This window comes from Cyanistes caeruleus, chromosome 5, assembly GCF_971803275.1.
Source record: "Cyanistes caeruleus chromosome 5, bCyaCae1.hap1.1, whole genome shotgun sequence".
Taxonomy (NCBI): domain Eukaryota; kingdom Metazoa; phylum Chordata; class Aves; order Passeriformes; family Paridae; genus Cyanistes; species Cyanistes caeruleus.
In genome coordinates, this window is record NC_141705.1 from 46,310,829 (window position 1) to 46,336,461 (window position 25,633).

A 25,633-nucleotide genomic window follows, 5' to 3' on the forward strand; every position below is an offset into this window, starting at 1 on the left:
TTGCTCAAAATCTGAAGGAAAGAAGTAAATTACATCTTGCCTGTGTATAATGTACTCAATTTTTCTGTCCCTTTGAAGATGCACTGCCTGTGCTCGTGATGATAAATTCAACTTTTTTAAAGGTATAAATGTCACATTTATAGAGTAAACATCTTTCTTCCATTTCCATTTGAAGGAGTACTGAGTATTTCCTGATCACTAAGGGGAGGTTGTGCTTGCCAGTCCATCACACAAGCACAAAGCCTTTTGTTTATCCATACCCTGACTGCTGACAGCTGACAGTGCTGACTGATTATGCCCAGCCTCACTTGAACTAAGGAGAATTAGTTCATGGATGAAAGCTACCATTCTTAGCAGGCAGCCAGCCAAACAATGTTCATTTTAACTTACCTTCTTCAGCTGCTGTGCTATGGAGTCATTCTAACATGAGGGATTTATTTTCCTAGCAATGGACCTGATCTCCAGAGTATAGATCCATGCTTTCCCAACACCTGGATGGCAGGTACTTCTAGTGACCCAGGACTCATGCATGAGCTGAGAATGGAAAATGTCACAACAAATAACTTGCAGGCCTGAAAATTGTCCTCCTCCCAGCCTCGCTATGCAAGTTCACAGAACAAACACTTCATTTTTTCTGGGCTCCTCAGATCTCCTCTGGGATACAGAAACAACAAAGAGAGTAGTTATATGAATGGCAGAAGTGACCTTATAAAAATCCATCTCTTTTCTATGCAAACCTAATGACCAGGTTATTACTCAGTATCTCGACAGCAAGACAAAGAATGAGACAGAAACACAAGAGAACCTGCCTCTCCCTTTCATCTTTCTGGAAAAGAGCAAAAGAGATAAGAAACCAACCCAGAGCAAGAGCTGCTGATACATGCCCTTAACAGACACTTAGTTAACATATTATAAAAAGTCACAGAAGTGACTAAGCTCAGAAGAGTTTACTGCCTTCTCTTAAGGGTGCAGGAACTTGCCCACCATGAACCACCCAATGAGAAACTAATCTTTGATGCTGTTTTCTCAGAATGTCTTCAGGGTGAAGATGATCCTAAAGAAAGCAAGCCCAGCTCAAGCACAGCTACTCCATTTTCCTTCAGATCATTCTGCCTCAGTGGGAAGGGGGAAATGAAAATTTTGCAGTTTAACTAGATGTTGAGAACAGGTGTGCTGTTTGCTTTCTCTCTGATGCCAAACATCTCACTGTGTAAGAAGGACTTTGGCGGGGGGGAATAGAAGAGGGGAAATCCTCAATGCAAAAAAAAAACCCAAAAACCAAAACCCAAACACTTCAATTTCCCTTTCCCGCTTCTCCTATCCCTTCAGAAATTAAGATAATATAAACTCTAGGATAAGGACTACATTTTTGCACTATAAGCTTTCAAACATCAAAATGTAAAGAGCAAAGTCAGAGGAGACTCATATTCTTAACACAAGGTTCGTCAACAGCCTTAAGTGCTCAGCACTTCAGTGATTTGTGGTAAATCTTCAGAGCATCTAAGACACTTGCAATTTTCTCAGACATCCTCTAGAGGTTTAGTACTATTTTTTTTGCAGGTATAAAGACTGTGAGTGAAGTCTTTTAGCACACTTGCTAAGAGTGCTAAAAGGAACAGTGTCAGACTTAGCTTCATCTCATGAGCAACAAAAAACTTACAGCATTGTTTGTATGATCACAGAATGCACTGCAAATGAAATCACAGCATCATTCTCTGTCATCTACTTTATTCATCATGGAGCACCCATTACAGGTACCACCTTATGATTATTTATATCCCCATTCTAAATTACATATCTAAAAAGTCACTATCAACAGGAAGTTATATACATTTTTATTTTCCTTTACAGTAAACCTGTTGAATATATTTGGAGTAATGTGCTTCCCAAACTTTGGGAAGCACAGTCCTGTATCACACATGAGAAAGCTCTTCAAGAAATCTGTTTAAAAATTAAACACAGACATAAACATAGATTTTGCTATGGACAATCATTTGAGACCAGCATTTCAGTTTCCTTTACATTTCCTGCAGTACCACACAGCCCTGACTAAGCACACAAAAGCTCTAACTTCCTTAGGTTTGTGATGCTGAAGAGAATGACTGCACTCTTTCCAGCCTTGCAGAAGCTGGTTTTCCTTTCCTTATTGCCATATTCACACAACCACGAAAGACACACATCTGCTGATACTCAGAGTAGGCAAAAAGCAACACACTATGCAAGAAAATCTGATTTGATCTACACATCTCAATTAGCTGAATTTTTGTCAATTGCCCCACTGGAAAACAACACCAAGAGTTTGAAGTCTCACTGTTGACACGTGTTTCAAACCCTGAGCGAGGCTGGTTATTAGAAGCTTCCCAAACCTCTAAGGGAACAAGTGTCCTGCAGGTAATCGTATGTGCCCGTACAACAGTATCTCACAGCTCACTAAGTTACTACAGCATCTGTACTGGAGAGAGAAGACACAGAAAAACAGTTCATGGGAGTATCTGCAGAAGTATGAGGAGAGATGAATTTCTGTGCTATATATCACCTCTCTCCCCAAAAGTGTATTTACCAGGGAAATTAGAGTCATCTCCCAGCTGCCAGATGAGAAGAGACAACAGCAAATGACTAGCAGCCATCTCAGTGCCACCCTGTTATTCTGGCAGACACAGTAGTGAAGTCAAAAACATGAACTTGCTGAGACAGGAGAATTTTTTGCAGCAGAAGCACCAGATATCTTCTAAATAGGCTTTTCTAAGGCATTTAGAAATTAGTATTGAAAGAATGAACAGTACTTCCATAAACAAACAGTTCAGCAGTTTGCATGTTTTTGTTGATATATGCCAGTATAAGCAGGAGGTTTCTATTTGGAGAAGAAGATTTGGACCAACAAGCTAACTTTTGTTGCGCAAGGCTTTCAAAGTAGAGGAAAGACAAGGGAAAACACGCCCAGCAGCCATAAATTACACCCAGTTCTTGGCTCCAATTAGACATCAATTTCCAAATGACTTGAGTGGGCTGAAAATAAAAAGCAGGGACTTAAAACACATTTATGTGAAATATTTGGCTGCATAAGACACTCAATGCCAATCTGCATCTCTGTAGTTGATCTGGGGTTGCTGTTTCGATGTCCTGGGGGTGCTGTTTGTCAGAATATCTTAGAAATCCCAGCAGCAGATCATATGCAAAAGAGAAAGAGGCAAAATTAAAAACCTCCATGGAATTATCGAGTGGCTATTAGGACACATTTAGATCCTTGCTATAAGAGTATAAAACTGAAGGACAAACTGGATAGGTGTAATGCTAGGAGAATTATGGTAATTTAGGAGTAAGAATTACTATAAAAACTAACAGGAAAGACTGGAAAAAAGTTCAAGCCTGTCTGAGGAACCGGGTAGTCAAAAACTTATCAGCTGAAAGCACTGCAAAAAATATTTTTGACAGATATGGATGACATTGGGAACTGACCAAAAAAAAAAAGCCCCAAAAGTAAAACCCTCACTACTCTGCTTTCTGCAGATAAATCCAATGACTCTCCTACTGACTGCAGTTTGCAGCTAGGAAGAAAATTCCCCTCAGCAACAAGCATATGCAATATCCCAATCAAGGAAGAAAATAAATCCATAATGTTTTTCACAGAAGCCTTTGCAATTTGCTCTTGCAAGCTTACACACAATCTTTCCCCTTGCCAATATACTCCAGAGACACAGTTTTAAGAGAATTTTGCACATAGAAATGGAATGTATTCTGAATTAATGATGCTAAATAAATTTAAATTTTGGAAACAATTCAAGCTTTCCCGTTTTACTTCTCTCGCTAACACCTGTTTAAAGCAAGCCCTGACTTTTGCAGAGGAAATGTCACTATTCCAGCAACTTCACACAGGAAGAAAAACAGTTTTAGCAAGACACAGGGCTGTGTGACTGCAAAGAAACCCAGTTTTAAGCTAAGAAAAAACATGGAACCCAGATTTCTTCATTTTCCATGCTTGCCACCCATCCTAAGCGATGTAGGCATGCTGGTAGAGATCTCCACAGTACAGACTAAACTGGAAACCTCACCTACATGAATGGCCATAAAAAGAAACACAATTTTAGACCAGTAGGATTCAGCACTATAGAAAACTAACTAGGACCATCTGAAAAAAAATAATTAAATGCAGTCCCTTCAATATTTCCTGGCTTAGAAGGTTTATGAATTTAAAACAAACAAACAAACAAAAAACCCAAACAAAACCCCCACAAAACAAAACCAAACAAAAAACCCCACAAACACCTCCAGCAATTTAAAGCCTTGATTCTGTGTTAACAAATGCATTCTCCACTGAGATATGGTGAGGGGAGATATTCCTCACGGAGAGCAGTGCAAGCAGGGCATTTCTTTCAGCGTGAGCTGCAGGAGTTAAAATATGCAAGTCAAGAGGAAGCAAAAGAGCTGGCAACCTTTAGGCTCTACCACATACAAAATAACTGCAGAATTACAAATCTAGGACTCTAGCAAAATGAGCTGCAGCCTTTGGGGAATGAAATTATGTGTAATAAGAATGCCTGTCCAAAGAATACAATACAATGTGATTCAGTTAGTTTGAAAAACTGCCCACGCTGCTAAGCCCTTTTCTCTTTTGCACATAGCCTGCTGTCCAGATTTCTAACACATTCTTGTCAAAGCAACAATCCCAGGACATCCCAGGCAGCCAGAGTCTGACTAAGAACTAACCACTTAAAATACAGAAAGCCCCACCTAACAAAAACTGCAATTTTACAAAATGCAGAATTTGTACAAGCATCAATCCGAAAGGCAAAGCAGCTAATGACAGAGCTGAAGGTCTCGTTTAAAAGTAGAGCTGAAAAGTTAATGATTAAAAACACAGCTCCTTTGGACAGCAATCCCTGCTGTAATCCTGTAATCCTGTAAAAAATTACAGCAAATTAGCAATAATGGCTCATTTATCCCCACAGCTGTGTATTTATGAGTCAAAAACACAGCACACAAACACACTGTGCATTCACACACCTACCCATCAACACCTGAGTTACTTGCAGTATATGATGACCAAGTGCTCATCCTACAATCTTGTGTGGCCACTGATGTACCACCTCCAGCTTTCTGAGTGGAAACTCCAGTCAAGGCCCCAAAAGGCACATGGGTAGACTGATTCCCATCACCAAACATAGTATGAAACAAGCTGCAGAGATCACCAAAAGTATTGTATATTAACTTATTCCAAAAATTTCCTCTTATTAAATAAATCAAATCTTGTATTAAACACTTTTCCCTATTAGATTTTTCCTCAACATCTCTCTGCTTCACCTATTTGGTGCAATAATTTAATTCCCAATGCATGTCACTGTCGTTCCATCCCACAAAGTATCAGACAGGATCATTTTTTTGCTCTTTCTTATTATGACAGTGCTGCCAAAGTAAGAGCTTCTCCTCCTCCACCTCCTCCCTGTCCTCTCATTTTTGGTGTTTCTTGTTAAAGCTTTATCAGCTTTCAGTCTCGATTTAGAGCCTTAGAAAAGCACGAAGTTTTTCCTGCAAAGCTAGTACCCTGGCGAAGTCAGAGGTGTCAAACTGAATAGGTAGTGTCAGTGTGTGCTGAATGACAGTGTAAACCCTCCCAGCGAGGTGCAAGGTGTTTTCAGCACGCCCCGCTGAAACCTCAGAAGATTAAGGAGGCTAAATCAATATTTATCTTAAATTCTCTATTTAAAAGTCCTCATATACAGGCATGAGAAAGCAAAGGAGGACTATTAGCATTAAGGGATGCGGGGCAAATTAATGCAATGGAATTTTGTAATAGGCTTTTTGAATAGTTTGAGAAAAAAATACTGAGAAAAAGTAGAAAGTTCATTTCGTACAACTCAACTCCACCCACTGCCGCAGGTTTCGAGACACGGGTTGTGGAAGCTGCTCAAAAAACAAGCGCCAGATCGCCCTGGACTTCCTTCTGGGATGTCACCACACACCCCAGCAGCTTCCTTGCTACGGGAGGGCCCCGGACGCAGGGACGGGGTTTTGTTGTGCTCCATCACAGCAGTATTTCCAAGCAAACGCAGGGCATATCTCTATTATTAAGAACATTAAAAAAAGGATCAAACTGCCTCCTCTCCCAGAAATTAATATCACAATTCACAATTTCTCTCAATATCACAGTCCTAGGCGCCAGCAGATCTTTAAATCGACTGTGCGTTCACGCTTGCCTTTATTGTTCCTGATCACAGATCTCTGGGACGTCTGAAAGCCCGGAGAAGCTCAGAGGCAGGTGGACTTCAGCACTTCACGTACAGCAGCAGCAACAGCAGCACGACAGCCCGCAAGCGAAACTTTTTCTCCGTTTTACTCCCGGTTGCTGACAGAGCAGCCCGTGAGTCACTCGGGGCAGAGCCCCCGGCCCGGCCGGCGCCGCCCGTCAGTCCCCGCCGGGCACGGCCCCGCCCGGGGCAGCCGAGGGGAGCGGCGGGACCGACCCCGCAGCCCGCGGGGCCCCGGCCCGGCCGCCGTGACGCTTGTCCCCAGCTTTGTCCCCAGCTTTGTCCCCAGCTTTGTCCCCAGCTTTGTCCCCCTGCGGCCCCGCCGCACCTCGGGGCAGAGACGGGCAGCAGCCGCGAGGGACAATTCCGCCTCTTCCCGCCGCTGTCCCGCGGGGATCCTCGCCCGCTCCTCGCCTTACCTGAGGCGCCGAGGGCGGCGGGCAGCCATCCCGCCTGCCCAGCAGCAGCGGGAGCCGCCGCCTGTCGCCGCGCAGCGCCCGGCCCAGCCCCGCCAGCATGGTCCTGCACCTCCTCCTCCTCCTCCTCCTCCTGCTGCCCCGCCGGGGTCCGGCCCCTGCGGCCTGAGCCTCGGGCCGGGCGTGGGCGCGCCCGAGCGCGGTGAGGGCGGCTCCGCCGGCGGCCGGGGCGGTGTGCGCTCCTTCCCTCGGCCCCTTCCCGCCCGCCGCCGGAGGGGCCGGGCCGGGCCCAGCCGCTCCCTCCGTCCCGCGCCTCGGGCGGGCCCCGGCGGCGGCCATCGGGAGCTGCTGTCGCCCCGCCGTGCCCAGCCCACCGCCCTTTGGGTACGGGCTCTGGCACCCCTCCTCCGAGTCGTTCTTCCTCTCGTAATTGAAACAGGTTTTCTGTCAAAAAATGTTAAAATAGCCGTTAATGCCTGTCTTACCCGAACACCTGGCTCCTCTGTCGCTGAGTGTTGCCTTTGTTTTGAGCAACGGGACTATGCTGCTCCAGTGAAATATTTCAGTGAAATACACACATTCAGGTACCGCAGAAATGAACAGCAAAGCAATGGAAGACGCTCTTGTAGTTACTCAGTTTACGTGAGAGTTTTGTTTACAGCAGTAGAGCAATTAGCAAGGCTTCACATTTTTCTATTCTGTTAATTTTTTTGGAATCACCTCCATGCCCACAAAGACAGGTTTTCATGTTCACTACAAACCACTGAAGCACATCAGACCCTCGGCACTCCATCAGGGAAACATATCGGGAAGCTTTGTTGTATTCCTCTGCTTTCTCCACCCTTGATGATTTTCCTCCAAAGCAATGCTTTGCATTGCACGAAACGAAACAAAACCTTCCCTGATGGTGAGAAAAGGATCTTAGAAAAAGGGGCTGTTGTAGAGCTGCAAGTGTCAGCGTCATGGAAAAACTCTGCAACTGCACACTTGATGGCTCAAGGGGACTAAATAAGACCCCACTTGCGTTCATCTTCTGAGCTCCGGAATGGAAACCTCCAGCAGCTTAGACCTTAGGTCACGTAGACATTCACTCACATTTCAGGGTCACTGTGATCTATTAAAATGAATGTGATCCCAGGAAACAGTAGAAGAGCAGCTGCACTGTTAGCAGGCAGTGACTCCTAAAGGCAACAATTTGTTAAAATTGTTGAAATTGTTGAAAATGTTGAAAGGCAACATTCATTATTAGTATTTACTATGGCAAAAATTCTCAGAATTTTTTTATTATTTTCCCTTTATGAAACTAAGAGTTAATTTCTTAATCTTATGTACTTTATTACATAGTTATATTAAGATCCACAAAATTCCCAAAGGTGAAATAAGGATTAAATGGCTAACTATATTAATTCAAGTTGTAATATTTATGGTTTTATCAAGCAGAGGTAATTAGGCCATGGCAACTGGCTTCCTTTTCTGGTTTTTTGTGTTTGTTTTTTTTTTAACACTTCTACCACATAGTGACAGCTTTATCAAAATTACCTTCTTTGGAGAAGAAAAAATAATGTCAGTGCTAGAAAAAAGATGATTTAATTTTGGTCATTATTCAATGCTGTATTTATTTTTTGTACTTTGTTTTAAAATGTTGATAAGGAGTAAAGGAGCACTGATGGTCACAGCAACTTGTGAATGTTAACTTACGGAGGGGATTAGGAGTCAAGGCTTATGTTTTTATATACAGGCAGGAGAATTAAGAGAACATTAGACACTGCCAAGTTTAAAAAGGTGACTTTGGCTCTTTGAAAAACCGAACCTAAATTTACCTTTCACACCTGTACTAGTGTCTCATGAGGCAAATCCTGCTTTGCCGGCTAAGCAACATGTTTCATGTCTTAGTTTCCATTCTAAGTACTCCCTGTTCACTGTAACTTAGTTGGGTTTTTTTCCAAATGATACCTCAAAATGCATTTTCTTGTAGTTCAGGTCTAAATTAGTCATATAATCAACACTTGACAAAGAAAATTCTACACAAAACTGTCACTGTATTTATCCATTCATAGCTGCTGAATACTGTACAAATAAAAATTGCTGTGAAACATCACTGTGGTCACAGGTACATTAAAATGCCTATACAGTGGAGTGAAAGGCAAAGTTTCTTGAGTTTAACTGCTAAAACAGGGTCTCAACTTGCAGTGCATTCAAGTGGAACAACTTTTAGAATGACATGCTAGTTCCCAAATTTTTGCTTGTTCCCCTCCCCACCATGCTACAGTGTAGTTGGTAACAAGTTAAATTATGTTAATCTGCAACTATCTTTGAAGGAATTTTCTTGTTCTGTGTGGTGCAGAATCGTCTCTTCCCTTCTGATATTTATGTGCTCTGCCAATAGGAAATGGCACTTCCAGGGAAGTGACTCAGGTGTGCACAGCATCAGTGTTCTCTTCACATCACACAGATATGACTGACCCCAGATCCAGTAAGAAAATTACTAGGAAAGCAAGCAGATTATTACTGACTTAAGATTTATGTTTCAAGTTATATTCTATGGGGTATTTTTTAAAGACAAAACTATTTACTAAAATAAAGCAAGAGGGAGTTCTAGGGAAGCCTGAAACTAAGAGGGAATAAGAGGGACCCTGTTGCTTCCAAATGGAGAGGGGTCTGTCTCCTAAGTTTCATTAATTTCAAAACAAACTTTAAGATAGGACAGAAGGACACAAATAACCTTCTGAATTAAAAAAAGTTTTCCCTGGGCCAAATAGTAAGCCAAGAACAGAGTCCTAACATGCCTCACAAACTGTATTGTCAGAAGCACACACCTGCAAGGGCAGATTGCTACCCTCCCCACAGGAAGGAACATGACTGAAGGTGATGTGCATTACATTTCAAATACGTACAGAAAGGAAAGGCTCACAGACTAATTACAGGGTGATCACCTTCATTAGCCAGCTATAGAAGTCCAATGACAAATCTGATCAGTACCCCAATTATAGGATGATGTTCCCACCACTCAAGGAAACAAATATGATTAGATGTAACTTCAGCCATGATTACAGGGAAGCAAGAGCCCTTTTCCTCATCCTCTGACTTGTTTCATTCATCACAGTTCTTCAAATGCTTCCTTTTTTGTACACAGGCACTTTTCCAGATCTGGTGGGTAAGGGAGAGAGAGCAGAAAAAAATCTAATGACAAAACTTGAAGTCCCCCAACAATACCAAACCCACAGCAGAAAGCTTGACATTCACTCTAAGGCTGTTCTATTCTATGCTCCTTCAGTGAGCAGGATTCAGCACTCCTGGGACAAAATTTTCCAATGCATCTTACTTGTAAGCCAACAGCTACATCTCCTGCACACTACTGTTCAAAACAGAAAATGTAATGACATAGAATAAAATTCTGAGATATCTTCCAAAAAACATATATATACTCAGATCTTGTATCTGGTGATAAAAAGCTGCTGCAAAATCTTTTCTCTTCAGCAGCAAATATGAGGTAAGATCTCAAGCCTTGCTTGCAGAACTCTAGGTAAGGTCTTTACAAATCATTAGTAAACAGCCTGAATTTTCCCAAAAGTCACAAGACTGAAACCCCAAACTTCTATGTTTTCATGAAGAGGGGAGCACTTCTGGACATGGTATCAGCAACGTGCTATTCAGTGTAAAGACAAAACTTTTTCACCATGGGAAAAGTATGTTCTGTCCCATGGCACAGAGCAAAAAAATCTCTCTTCAAGGTATAAAAGAAGAGCTCATTGCAAAATATTAGCTCTGCCAGTACTAACACACTAATTGTCCTGCTCTGGTAAAGAAAGAGTGAGATGAGACCTATCACCGCCCAGCATAGAACACAAACAAAAGGTCTGTAATTTTTATAGAGCAGGGGCTCATGCCAGTAAGTTTTCCTAAATAAACTGCTGGAAGGCATGATATCACATGGGAAAATACCTGGACTCCAATTGCAGAGAGAAATTCTTACTTAAGGCAGAAGAAGTGCTTAGAGGTGGAGTCTCATAAATTACACCCTAATTATAGAGTTGCCAGACTGTCAAAATTGTAATGGAATATTAAGTCAATACAGCAGAGACCCGAGTCACAGTTAAAGGGAGATGACATCATTTATAGTCATTGCTTTTTCCTCCCTTTTCTGAGTCTTTTTACTGTGTGTCCCCTTTTGCTTAGACTTCACTTATATGTTTCCTCTGGCTTGTAAATATATCGTTGCACGACAGTGGATGGAGGGAGCTGGTGGGATAGTGTGGAGACAGGGCAGAACTTCCCCTCTGGCTGCCACTACACAGGGAAATCAGCCTGATCTGCCTCAGGAACCACAGCTCCAGGGAGAAATACACAACAAACATGCCAGAAAGATATGGGTGGAGATCTCCCATTTTGAGTTTCAATTCTGGAGCCATTCCAGGCCCAGCTTGTGCTCAAGGCATCTGTCATAAGACAGCAGTAGCACAATGGAAAAGTTCAGCTGTTTCCTTTCCCCTGGATCAACCACAAAGCAGAGGTTTGGCTGTTTCCAGGCTCAGTTCCTTCTGCACCACTCTGCCACAGAAACAGAGCTCAAGTCTTTAGCTTGGCACCTGCAGTATTAAAGAGATCACAGAAAGTGGTTTTCCCCACTCAGGCAGCCTTAATGACCTACACTACACCTGAAAGACCGATGGCTTAAAAGGTGAGAACACACAAATTTAATGTCATTTGTGCTGGTTAGGAAGCAAGGACTGTTCAGAAGAGAGCACAGCCCCTGTGGTGAGGGCTCCTCAGTGAAACCTCTGCCTAAGCATTCCATGCTAGTAACTGAGAGTGAGTAATGGCTATGCGGAATTGGACACACATCACTCAAATACACAGAATGTGGAAGCAAGGGCAAAGAGAGGAACTGAAAAAAACACTTTACAATCCAAACTTGCAAATAGCATTAACAAATGACTGCTCAAAGTAAATGTTCATTATACCAGAGAAAGTAATGCACACCCACAGAAGCACGTTCTTTTTATTAGTTTACATTAAGTCTTTTCACACTAGTCATTGCAAAAGACCACCAGAGCTGAGCACAAACGCCATGAATCACAACCATATTCAGTCTAAAAATTCTGACTTCCTGTTTTATGCAAATATTCAGGGATCTGAGTATCCACTCCAACCCCCATGCCCTTCCATGACATTGTACTCCATCTGCCTGTTCTGCAAAGCATGTTTGTGCATTTCAAGGGTTTTTGTAGTAATATTCTTGTTTGGGTAATAGTCCTCCCTCCCTTCAAGGTGGTATCATGTTGTCTGCTCTGTTACTTTCTTAGGCTGAGGAAGAAAGGCTGTCAGAAGCATAGCAATGTGTTTGTGAGAAGGCTGGCTCCTAAGCTATTTTATTATTGATTCACATGAAATTCACAATCTGAAGCTGAAGGACATTCTTAGAAGTTCTAACTCCTGCTTCAAGAGGTCTTGCAGTTATGCCTGGACCTTTTCCACAATGTGCAGTTTCTACACATACCTGCAAGATTTCAGTAACTTCCAGATGTTTTTTTTAAGGAAAGTGCTAAATTTTGAAGGAGCTAAAGAAGTCTTTCTCCAGTTTTAGGAAATTGCCACTGAGGAGGGCGGAGAGCTTCTGTTTTGTTGGTTTTTTTAAAAAACTTCTCCATGAAGCTGTGACACCAAACTTATTTTTTGTAACACAGCACACTTGCTTATTTAAACAGTAGCAAGAACTCAGGATGAAAAAGAGTAGGAAAGGGAAAAGGCTGGTGATACCCACCTTCATGTAAATCAGTTCATGCAACACTGTTAATGATAGCTTGCATAGTTCCAGGTACCTTATGTCAAGTATAATCCTAAGAGATGGTGTAAAAAGACAAGTGAACATGCCATCAAAAATTTAAACACACTGAGAAACTAAAAGTCACAGAAGGCAAATTACGTAGAAGATTTAACAGGGTACTAAATAAAAGTATAGAGCAACTTGCTATCTCCTGTTGTCCCCAGTTCAGGAAGCTACAGAAAATTTGGAATCTTTCAGAAAGAAGGAGAAGTTATACAGGTAAATATATTAAATATTATTTATATTATAAACCATCCATTAGAAGAAATTACTCAGTCTAAGGTCAACAATACTCAGTTACTCCAACAAGCAAAAATGCTGACAGGGTTTTACATACCAGCTGATCTCTAAATATGTAAGGTAGAGACGTATCTCAGGGTAGGGCAACTTGCACACAGGGGATTTCTTATGTTTAACCCTGACCATTGGATGCCAATCACTCTTAAAGGAGACAGGATGCTGGAGCAGGTGGATGGGCAGCGCTGCTTGATGATCCAGCAGTGATCATCATGATGATCATCATGATCCAGCCTGACAGTGCTGGAGCAGCTGACAGACCCCTTGCATGCTGCTTTTCCCAAGGCTGCCTTCTTCCTGCAGAACCAATCCAGCTGTATTGCTGGAGATGCCAGAGTCCACGTTGCACAGACAGTTCCCACTCTTCTTCCAGGAACTTCAAAAGTTTCAAAACTTGTATGGAAGGCTGAAAGATTTCATGCTCGCTCTCCAAGAATAAATTACACTTTCACGTACATGGTTTTGGTAATTTGAAATAATAGCTTGGATGAGGGAAAAGGGAAAACTTGGAAACTCAAATGGCTTTTTATTTTCAATGTAAATATAAGGCACTGTGAAATACAGCCAGATTGTAAGAAATACCTAAACGTGATCATCTGGATAGGAAACTAATCTTTTAGAAACCCTGCACATGTTCAGTAAACTGGATGAGGACATCCAGCACATATACCAGTGACCCCAGTTTTACTTCTGCCCTCTTTTACGCTCTACTTTACAGAATGAAGGCATCATATTCTGCCACCAAAAAGAAAAGAGCAGATAGAATTCCTTAGGTACAGGTGACTGCTACGCTTTTTATTCCTTTTTTTCCTCCCTTCAGCATTAGGTCATTAGGTAATTTTTAGCACTATTTTGTATTCATAGAAGCTGAGACTTAAAGCCTGCAGAAATTTTTGAAAGCATTGTATCTACAGAAATTAACAGAATATTTTCCTCAGTATTACTTTCTCCACCCAAATGATGATCTAACATGAAATAATTTGTTAATTTTTAAAACATATTTTCAAACAATATAACATTTCCTATGGTTAGCAATTACCAAGATGGCTAATTATCACCACCTCTTTCTCATACTTGAGGATGGCAATAAACACTTTACTCAAGAATCCCCCAAGGCCTCAGTGTCTTGCAAGTGGAAACGTTCTACTCACATCAACAAAAGAAGTATTATACTGCTTACTAACCAAACAGAACTTCCTTCCAACACTCTCAACCTTTGTAAAATTGCCACATTTCTTTTATTGGTAGCGTGATTAAAGGTGTAATTGGAGATCTGTATTTTATATGCCTCTAGGGTAGGGTTCTCTTAACATCTGATAAAAGCCTCAAACATAGCTTTAAGTAAATAAAACCCAGAAAATCATAAAGGTAAACAGGTGCAAGAAAATGAAACTTTAATCCTTTCTCCTTTTAAAAAATAATTTATTTTAATAGGTTGTGAAATATTTCCAGGAGTTCTGCCACCTCTCCTGTTTATCTTCTGTAGAAGTGTGCAAAGACTAAAATCCTGTGCATGACTGGTACTCCTAATCAGGCAGCTCCTTTTGCTAAGGTCTGCCAAAGGGAAGTAAGAAACTCTGTGTAATATTTCTTTTTTCCTAGTTATCAAAACTGTAAAGGAAAATACATCTAAGCCCCTGCAATTGGATTGAAGCATGAAATGAAGAAAGATCTATTATGTAGTTACTTGAATTGTCATTGTTGTTTTAATAATCATTTATATGATTCTAATCATGTGAGAATTCTCTTGACACAACTCCAAAAAGTAGAAATGCCTTTGGATTTTTCCATGGACAGGAATCATCAGTATCTTCTGAGGAAAAATAAAAGGCTTTCAAAAAGAGACTTCAATACCAGTTATTTGCACAAGTTGTAACCAAACTTTTCTAGATTCCTGAATTTGAATGTAACAGAATATCAGTTTAAGTAAAGACATGCAAGAGTACTAGAAATGGTTTTCTTTTTTTTAATTCTAGAGGCTGAGCAGTAAAGAAATTGCATCAATAAATCATTACAGTTTGCCCGTTCCCTTTAAAATTCCCAACACAAGTCTACCAAAAATCCTGGTATGCTAAAAATCAGAAGTATCTGTGATTCCAATTATATTCTACCTCCTTTATGAAAATCTGAGATGCAATAGGGTATATAAAACCCTCTCACCCTTTTGTAGAACGGAATAAACTACCAGAAAATAATATATAAAATTTTAACATGTATTATAATTTGAAAAACTGCTTTTAAACAAAACATCATTTAATACATAGTAACAGACACATATTTGGGGTATTGCATAAATTCATTGCCAGCTAAACCTCAGACCTACCTGCTCCCTGCACTGGCTACTGAATTTCTGCAGGGTTACATCCTGCCCCCAGAGGCAAGGACAATCCAAAACTTCTAACTGCAGAGAAGTCAATGACTGAGGTTGTAATTCCTCATTTACCCACTTGTGTTCCGTATCTTGAAACTTCATCATAAAATTCTTAAAATCTCCCTGGTGTGAAAAAGCTTGACTCCACATTTAAAATTACTTAAGAGCTCTTGACTCTCAGGATTACTAGCAACTGATTTTGGCTTTTTGCAAACACCAGCCATGACAAAACTATCTTTTCAGTATCTGACAAAATTTACAGAAAGCCAAAGCAAAAGAAAACTACCTGTCCCAGTCATCTTTCCTTCACTGCCATAAGACGCTCTATACCAAGATTAATAAACAGGTTTACTTCTAAAAAGCTTAAGAACAAAATAAAGAATTGAGCTGAATAACACTTCTCAGGGAGCTGCATCATGCGTCCTACCATTGTAAGAACTTTGTGGGCTCTAATTTCTCCCACAAAACTTCCATACTACTTCCTTGGTGAAAGAGGTACAAAATGTTGCATGTAGAACCAAGATATGAAAGGGATCCCCACTGTCAGTACTTAAAATACTGAGCATTTGAACTGATCACCCAAAGACTTACTTAGCTGGGGCTGGGAAACATCCTTCCTGGGAAATCTTAAATTTCTAATGAAACACAGACATGATTTATATTTATGCAGTGTGGAAGACAGTTCAATCCCTAGAATGGCTAGAGAGCTACTTTGGATAGTTCAGCACTTTATTTAAGCAGATATGAAAGTATGGCTTTTATCTCTTCTCCCAAACCTTATTTAAGTAGGCAACAAGTTTGCTGAGTTTAACAGAACTTCCCTTGGTGGGATACATTTTTAATTTGAATCTTCTGCTACTGTGGTGTGATCCAAGCCATTGTAACAGAAACTGTCTTTTAGGTCACAGAATTGCAGAAGAATGCTTGGAGTTGGAAGTGACCAGGGCTTTTCTGGTCCAACATCCCTGCTCAAACAGGATCATCCCAAGGCACGTCACACAGGATTGTATCCAGATGGCTTTTGAATCATCTCCAGTGAGTGAAACTCCACAGTCTCTCTGGGCAGTCAGTTCCAGTGTTCAGTCACCTGCACAGTAAAGAAGTTCTTCCTCACGTTCAGGTGGAACTTTTTGTGCATCAGTTTCTGCCTGCTGCCTCTTGCCCTATTGCTGGGCATCACTGAGCAGAGCCTGGCTCCATCCCCTTGACACTCTCCCTCCAGGTGTTTATAAACATTGAGTTCCCCTCTCTGTTGTCTCTTGTTGAGGCTGAACAGGCCCAGCTCCCTCAGCCTTTCCTCGTAAGAGATGCTCCAGTCCCCTCATCGCCCTTGTGTTCTCCACTGGGCCTGCTCCAGCAGCTCCATGTCCCTCTTGTGCTGAGGAGCCCAGAACTGGGCTCAGCACTCCAGATGTGCCTCACCAGGGCTGAGCAGAGGGGCAGGATCACATCCTGACCTGTGGCACTGATCTTCCTGATGCACCCCAGGATCCCAATGGCCTTCTTGGCCACAAGGACACACTGGTGGCTCATGGACAATCTGTCCTCCACCAGAACACCCAGGTCCTTCTTAGAGAGATACTCTTGCCATGCCAACAGATACTCTATTTATCAAAAGACTAAAATCAGTACCCTGAATCCTGAGATGTTTCAAATCCAAGATATTTCCATGAGACTTTTTTTTTTTAAATTTAAACCAAAGATCAGTCAGAATGGAGATGTGCTCTACAATAAAAAAAAACCCCTATATTCTCTGTGCTGTGTAATAATTTTACTCAACAAATAGCTCTAAAGATGTAGTTTTTCATAATTTTTATATACAAAAACTATACTAGAAGAATAAAGCTTTAAGAAATGATTTTACAGAATATGTTGCAATTAATCATAGCATAACATGTTCCCAGATATCAATACCAAACTCACAAATCAGAAGCATCTTCATGGAGCATTTGCAATGTTAACATGCTCTTCTCATCTTCATAAATACAAATGACTTTTCAGATGCCCCACTCTTCAGCAGCACATAGCTTTCACCCAATGCACATTACAAACAAGCACTGAAATCCTGAAGGTCTGATTTCGGGACAACATTCAGCATTACCTCAGATGTTTATTACACGATAAATTAATTTACTAAATGGAAAGTTTCTCTTATGTAATTCTTTGGGTAACTTAAATACATTTAGTTAAGGACAACACACAAATATAAGGTATCTTCTCCAAACAATGAGTTTGTGCTAACATGCAGAGTAACTCTACTTGCGCAATTTAACTGTTGTAGCTTTTAAAGCATTTGCAAACCATAGCTAGTACATTTTCTCCTTGACTATTTGATTCAGGGGCTAGCAGTTAAAATACAATGTTAGCATTTTCAAGGCTACATTAAATTAAAATGTAATCATACTAATCATAATTTATTTTTTTATATCTAATTATTCCATTGAAGTCACATTTCATTAAACTAAACAGATAAACAAAATTCGGGAAACTAAGTATGATTGATTGTGCTTTATGAATTAATTCTAATGTGTCTCTGAAAAAAAAAAGGCCAAAGTAAACCATCCCAACTTAAGCAAACTGGAAAAGTCTGTCATAATTCTACCAAAAATCCCAAACCCTTCAGTTAACAAAACATTAGCAAGGACAAAGTTTCTGAAATATGCAGCTGTGATTACATCTTGAATTTTGTCATTTTAAAGCCTTTACTTTCACTGATGTAATGTAATTAACTTTTACATCCCTTCATGTTTTTCTTTAGATCACAGCAGAATTCGAATCTCCAAGTGAGTGATTACCCATGCTTACTCTAAATGGCAGACAACACAAGTTACAGAAACCTGGACCAAGACTACAGTAGTTACAAAACGCAAAATAAGGTTAACAGATATGCCTTCTTTAGGATAATAATATATAATAAGGGGTATAGGAACTCTGTATCAAAACTCATTTCAGATTATGTGGTGTTTTGTCCTCCCATATGTCTGTGAAATAAGGTGGTAGGCATGTTTACTTCAATATTCAGTTCGGTAAGAGTAGCTGGAAAATGATTATTGTTGCATAAATATAAAACCACATGATAAAGCAAAATATTTTAATTAGTAAGCCAATCATAAATAAATTCACCTAAAATTAACAGAAGCAGCAGCTATATTCCTTCTACACTGATACTTTTTTTAATCATGTTTTAATAGTCAACTTCATTGTCTAGCCTGGGACAAAACAATTCATCATCATCGAGCACTCAACAATTCTGCACAATGAGCTAGGTCCTTTTTTTTTAGTTACATTTTTTACATTTTCTTTACAAATGTAATACCTATGTACATTATATATTTTATTTCTACAGTTGTTTTACTTTACTGAAACTCTACAACTTTCACAGGGAATTTGCTGAAGTCTTTAGCAAATATGATCCATTCCTTTTAAAAAGAAATTCATATAAACAACCGACATGTATCACTGCCCTTTGACATCTCTGTTAAGGATTTGGATCTGGAAGGGCTACTATAACAAATGTAAGAAAAAAGGCTTTACCTAATTGTACATTTTGTTAAGAAATATCATCCCACATAGCTACATAAATTCACCAGCTTGCAATAAACAGAGCACCATACTGCTGCACAACTGGAAACGTGTACAAACCAATTTTAAAATTTACTAGTGAAACAGCTTCATCACTCGTAGCACTTTTAGACTGAAGGAAATCGGCAAAATTCTTTTGGAAATGTATACTCCTTTAGCTGTAAAGCTTCCAAAACAGTGTTGGTCACTGTATATTGTGAAGAACAAGCATCCACTTCTGTAACTTCCCATATATGCTTCTCTTGGCCCACGCTTCTGTCTGAAGTCAGACTTTTTCCTCTACCTATTCCTTGGTCACTTACAAATCTGCTGTTGAATATTAAGTAGGAATTCATAATATGAGAAAGCTGCTTCTGTCCGATCCTCAATTAAATGCTGAAAAAAATCTGTTTTGGCAGGGTTCTCGTCTCTGAAAGAAGAAGGGAAGGTATTGAGCAAAATCAACTTAAGAGCAAAAAAAATCCACTGCAAATTCAAACAGAGGGATAAGTTCTAATTAATTGCTTACTGTCATCTGGAATATAAATTCAGTCAAAGATATTACAATTACAAATTATCCAAAGTCTAAAAAAACCCTGGAAGTTTGCAACACACTATCAAACAACAGTATCTTTTTAAGTATATAAAATGATAGAAAAGCAGATGAAATACAGCACTTAAAATATCTTGCAGAAACACGAAAACGGAAATGTAAAACTAAATACTAAACCGTGTACAGATTACTAACTTTACTTGAATCTTTTTTATATACACATAATGAAATTATAAAAGCTACACCAGAAACTAAGCTGGTTAACACCACTGATCATAAGAACATCCACTGCGGTTTAGTGTATTCCTAATATAAAAATATGCAACTAATACCTACCAATAAAACTATAAGCAACTGAATTTGCACTAGATTTATAGATAACCTTTGTCACTAGATAGTTTTATAAACAGCACTGTATCAGTTGGGAAGGTGATGTTATTCAGTTTCTTCCAAGACAGTTATACTAATTTTTCATCAGTCTTAGTAAGAAATCATAAATACAAGCTGCTAGTAACAATTCAGTACATAACAGAAAAACTTACTTTATTACTTGAAGAACTGGACTTAAAGGTCTACTATCTCTAAGCCAAGATATAAAAGATCGTGTCCTTTCTGAAGAAGGGGCATCCACCTCAGGAAGCTGCGTCTGGTTGAAGGTAATTAAAAGAAACCATCACTTTTTATTATTGAAACCATTTGAAAAACACAGATCCTGAAAATTGTAACAACTCAAGCCACAATTTCTGTTAAGAAATTACCAATCACTGATTTACATACACATAGAGATGTTTTTTTTCAGCTTAAAGGACAATAACTCATAACATCTGTGGTGCACTGCTATTTAGTAAGGCGTACATCTTAAACTGTGTTTTAACTGCAAAAGATTTTAGACAGCAAGGTCATCTTTTCAAAATGCTGCTTTTGTAGTCTTCTTGCCTCTATCTTCTGTCAATCAAGTTTCTAGATGTTGCACATTGCATCACTGAAGAAACAAGAAGTAAAATCTGAATATTATGTAAATATCAATAGAAAGATGTTACTGGACTATTCGGTTAGGGAATAAGCTGAAAAAAAATGGACTTAAAAAGAGTTGAGCAATTCACTGAGCTAAATATATCAACTCTTCAGCCAACATGATCCTTTAAGACAATTAACATGACCTAAAGCAATTTATTTCAGTTAAAGTAGTTCCACTGCTACCTTTGTAAAATGAGGGCATAACTTTATATAAGTTTTTGTCTCATTTTGATTATAATAGATGCTATATAACCATTAGAAAAAAATGATCATCCTTCCTTTATCTAAGTTCTTCCTGGAAACTCTATTAACTAGTACCACCAGCTGGTCAAAGGGGACAGTTCTAAATTGCTAATACATGCAAAACACAAAACTCTGAAAAAGCAGTCCAGTTTTATAGTAGTCTTATAGCTCACCACTCTTAACCTGTTCTCATCACTTTCCTCCTTCATACTATGCAACTGTAAGCAGAAAATATCTACCTATGTGTTTCTAAGCTAAAATTTTTTGGTATTATTTGGATATAACCCTTTGATTCTGAACTTTCCTAGAATGTCTTAAAAAGGTCCATCCTTACCTGCTAATTGTTGATATTATGGAATCAGTACTCACTGAAGAGGAGACTTCTCTTTAATTGCTGCTCTGTTTCATGCACTAGACTACAGGTACAGGTTATAACATAAAAACCCCTCCATCAAAACACACATACAAGGGTCTGAGATGTTCTCATAGTTGCAAGTTTCTTTTTAACATTGAGTTAAGGCTTGGAGGCTGAGCAAAACTTAACTCTTACCATTACTTACAGGCCTACTGTGTCACACCACAGATTTGATATCTTACCAAGTTCACAGAACACAAGGCTTCCGAAAACTATGTTATCAAAGAAGTAACTCTAATCTCAAAACATCTGAATAGATAATTTTTGTATTCATCCTGTGAAATTACTTCCTATTCTTGTGAGTGCACATGTACTTCCATTAAAGTAATAAAAGCAGTTATAGAGCAAATATATCCTATTTCTTGAACGATGAAATTTACACATTTATATTCTTTCCTTGAAAACGTCTGACAACTTCTATCTGGCTCCTATGAAGCTGACAAGAAGTTAGAAGGTATCTATCTAGAAAAAAACCCAACAACTTAACTCATGGTTACATAATTAAAAACTGAAAATGCAGAAATAAATAGATTAAATGCATGTTCCAAGTATAAGCAGTATACAGAGCAGCTCATTAAAATGCCTACCATTTTCTGTGGCACTGATGCATAGTTCGGGTATCCAAGGACATCTTTTATGAAGTTGTTATCACAGTTTTTTCCAATCCAAAGGTAAAAAATCTGAAAGATGCCAGAATCGGTTTTAGAAAAGGTCCTGCATACATTTTAAAGAAACAGGTGAGTGGTGATGCAATAGGAATAATACCAGAATAGCAACTTCCACACAAATTAATCACTTGACTGTTGAAGTTGCAATTCATAGATACATGTCTGTATTCATATGTAAGTGTGTAAATAATCAGTATATTGGTAACACTTACAGAAAGGTCATTAAATTTAAAAAAACAAAGGCAGAATACAAATACTGAAAGAATGAGGTCACAGGACACATTTATAATGGAACAGTTAATGCAGTAACTTCACGTGTTACCTCTTTAAATTAAACCCCTCGAAGTACTTGAAGTCACACCACTATGTTGGTTATTTCACACTGGATTCCCAATTTAAACAAGTTGTAGTAAAGCACCAATTACCAAATCTTATTGTAGTAATTATTTCACAGGTCTAGAGACAAAAGCTAGTTTTACATTCATACTCAGCCCTGAAGTGATTCAAGGTTAGAAGCACCTTCTAGACTGTCATTGGAGTAGCATAATGCTTATCCAATTGAGTGTGTTCTAGTGCACTTTCTACAAATACCTTAAACTGTATCTACAGATTTTGTTTGCTCTCCAATTCCCTTTCACGTGCAACTCTTATATAACACAGGCCACAAATCATAAACCCAGTCTTTGTGCATAACCAAGAACATTCCTACATCGTTTTGTTAAATCCTCTAGTATATGCAATTTAATAGCCATTAAAAGACATTCTGGAAAATAAAAACACATTAATTCCATAAAAAACACCTTGATGTGAACTCTTGGTTCCAAGAGTTTGTGCATGAAAAAAAAAACCAAACTTTTATAGGCTCAAAGATAGTTCTCAGATCAAAAATATGAAAGCCTTCCACTGGAACACATATGACTGTGAGGTTACCTGGAATGCTGATTCAAAGCGCTGTTATTGCTGAGAGCTGACTGGTTTTAATAACACAGCAGGCACTGCTTTTTGGGGTTTCTTTTCCCCTTAGAAAATAAAAAAAAAGGAACGTGTAATATTTTAACTTACGGAACCACAATCCATAAGAAAAGCTCCTTCTCTTGTCAATTTCTCTGCAGACAACTTCTGAAGTGGGGGCTGAGGAACAACTCTGTCATTTACATGTATTGTACTCTGTAACAAAAATCCAATACTCAGTAACACTAGAATTTTACCCTTAAAGGTAAAACAAAACAGGAAAAACACTGATAATCTCTAGTAAAATTCTGAGGATTCTCATATAGCAAAATACTATGTCAAGCCTAAAATGATTATGTACATCAAACAGTTCTAATAGCTTCTTATTCTAAAGGCTACTTTAGTACCTAAAACACAATAATGCAAGTTAATTTAAACTGCTTATCTAGCATTTTCGATGCAACAGATGTCAAAATTTCAAAAAAAAACTACTGTTGACACTTAAGTTTTCTACTAACAACCTCTTTTTTTTTTCATTGCATTCAATTTCACTAGAAATGCTGCAAGAGCAGAAAACCATCAAATTCTACTCCCTATAAGGAAGAGTTCAGCACTTAATTAACAGGAAGTCCCCCAGTTTAACATCCTACCTGAACTGATCCTTGAGTTTGTCCACCGAGCCCTGTGACTGATCTGATTAAACAATATGGCTGTTTGCACTAATATTATTAAAAAATGCCCTGCCTTCCTCCCCAGCAATAAAACAAACAAAAACAATAATAAAAAAACACCCATGAACACAAAGCCCCCAGCATTTTCAGATTAAAGCTGCTTCCTCCTCCAACATAATAACAGGCCAAGAATCTCTGAAGCGCTCTGCAAATATATAGGGAAAGAATAGTCCACCAACTAAGCACATGCCCACATAGTAAAAGATTATTTAAAAAAAAAAAATCACTATTTAAAAATTTCATATGATAATGCCACAGATTAGCAGCTTTTGGGATTTAGACATAGTTATGAAAATCAAGCTACTGAATTCCACTTGGGGAAGTTCCAGGCTTTACTCAATACTCTCAAGAATCAAGTGTTAAGAGAAAAGAAAACCAGCAAAAACATTTAAAAGCAATTCTGTAATGTATCACAGGATTTTTCAAAGAAACAAGACATTGAAGAGCAGCCTTTGTCACAAATACTTTAACCTGAAATTGTACTAAAAGGCAGATTAGTACAGAATGGCACATTCTGTTACGATTTGAAACCTGCTTTGTCATTAATTTCAGTTGGTAAAATAAGCCCTACTTTTGTATCATTATACTCAAAATAACTGATCTGAAAGCTTTTGCTAATAAAACTGGATCTCCTAAAGACACTGCTGATCCTTTACAGCACAAGCATACTGTACACAGTGTTTAAATTTAAGTGCCACATGAAGAACTTCACAAGGCCAGCTAAAGTTGATGTCTCAAAGACTGCTACGGGTGGTGGAGTATAAAAAGAGCAACTCCACTGAAGAACATTGGGTTTACACTCACCTATTTGAGTTTATGAAATACCTTAAAAGAAACTTTAAGACTACAAATAGCTCAGAGGTTGTGCTGAACAACACCATACCACCTCCAGAGAAACTATTCAGTTTATCATGTGTCACCTAGAAACAAATTCCTACATACACTTTTCCAAAACTAGGGACTAAAAACCTCATAAAATCCCTCATTTTTGCCATAATAACTAACTTTGACCTTAAATCAAGTCCCATCTTTCTTCTTATGATTAAAAAATGTATTTATTTCCTAGGCTATGTCTATAAAAGATGAAATAATAAAACTTGGTTTTGTACATGAAGTACTTTCTCCATCCATCCAACCATCTAGAACAATTCTGTTTTATCCACTTCAGTCTGAGAAACCGCTGCAAGGTTGTTAATGTGGGTAACTGTATCTGATTTCTGTATATAAAACCTTGAATCAACCATCAGATTCACTACACCCATGTACCACAGACAGTTCTAAGTAATAAAAACACACTTAAGATGTTTCCAATACACACAATTTTCTTTACTTTCTTTGGGTAATAAAAATGATGGAATTACTGTGGTCATTGAAACAAGCACAGTTCTGCTCATACCACACTACCGTACTTGCAACTCAGAACTTGAAAATAATGTTTTTCTTAATTTTTTATAACTTAGGAGAAATGATATGTTTGCATTACAGTAACAATACAAAATTACTGCAGCACAACACCAAAGTTAATGGGCCATTAAAACTGAAGAATGCTATAACCAGGTTTCATACATTACCTCATCAGTCAACTTGTCTATTCTGTACAAGTTGGGATGTATCATCTTCATCAAATGAACAAGAGGCTGGCTCTTCATCTGGCACATTGCATAGACACGATCATCCAAGCGTGTACTCGTGCCTGTTCGGAAGGCTTTCTGCAAGAGAACATTACTACTCAAACAAATCCTGTATTTTATGTCACATGTAAGAGTGCACTTCAGACTTTTCAAAGTGTCAAGCAAAGGTGGCAAAGCTTTTGTAAAGATGCACCTTACTGGTAGAATCTTAATCAAAGAGCTTGAGTAAAATGTTTAAAACATAATCCAGTCCCTCCTTATTGATGAAGGAGAATAAATTTCTCCCTCAGTTTGTCTAAGATTTGCATGCAACTGGGACAACATTTCTCATTTTTATTCTTGACAAGTGACACTAGCCTGTGAAGCTCACCAATACAAGCTATCACAGGAAAGATATGAGACAAGCAGAGTTCAGGCAAGGTATCTACATGCACAAGATTAACTCTGAATTTATAGTAGTAAGAATTCAATGTTAAGGAAAAATCTTTGGAAGGGAATCATACTTTCATGTTTTACAGGAGAAACCAGACTCTCATAGGAGAAAATTTATTTTTCAACTCTCTTGTACTGAATTTTTCAGATCTCCTTTAGAAGCAACTGGTACACAATTGCTGTGAGAAGCAATAGAATGAAATAAACATCTTATTCTAACTCAGTGGAGAACATTCATATTCAAAGTTCATATTCACTTCTACAACAAAGCTAAGGGCATC

General features: G+C 38.8%; 2 protein-coding genes across 8 annotated transcripts in view; both read right to left on the reverse strand.

Moving 5' to 3' along the window:
* Window positions 1-6,879, reverse strand: part of MCUB (mitochondrial calcium uniporter dominant negative subunit beta) — a 37,928-nt gene extending 31,049 nt beyond the window's left edge. Inside the window, exon 1 of the mRNA XM_086887871.1 lies at window positions 6,662-6,879. Within this exon, the coding sequence (XP_086743997.1) occupies window positions 6,662-6,760 (99 nt within the window). The 5' untranslated portion in view covers window positions 6,761-6,879. The remainder of the gene's footprint in view (window positions 1-6,661) is intronic.
* Window positions 6,880-15,861: 8,982 nt separating this feature from the next.
* SEC24B (SEC24 homolog B, COPII component) overlaps window positions 15,862-25,633 on the reverse strand; it is a 46,639-nt gene continuing 36,867 nt past the window's right edge. For all 7 annotated transcript variants that reach the window (XM_086887865.1, XM_086887866.1, XM_086887869.1 and 4 more), the window contains 5 exons: window positions 24,861-24,998; window positions 22,670-22,774; window positions 21,527-21,619; window positions 19,807-19,910; window positions 15,862-19,141 (listed from right to left, as the gene is read on the reverse strand). In XM_086887865.1, the coding sequence (XP_086743991.1) occupies window positions 19,027-19,141; window positions 19,807-19,910; window positions 21,527-21,619; window positions 22,670-22,774; window positions 24,861-24,998 (555 nt within the window). In that variant the 3' untranslated portion in view covers window positions 15,862-19,026. The remainder of the gene's footprint in view (window positions 19,142-19,806; window positions 19,911-21,526; window positions 21,620-22,669; window positions 22,775-24,860; window positions 24,999-25,633) is intronic.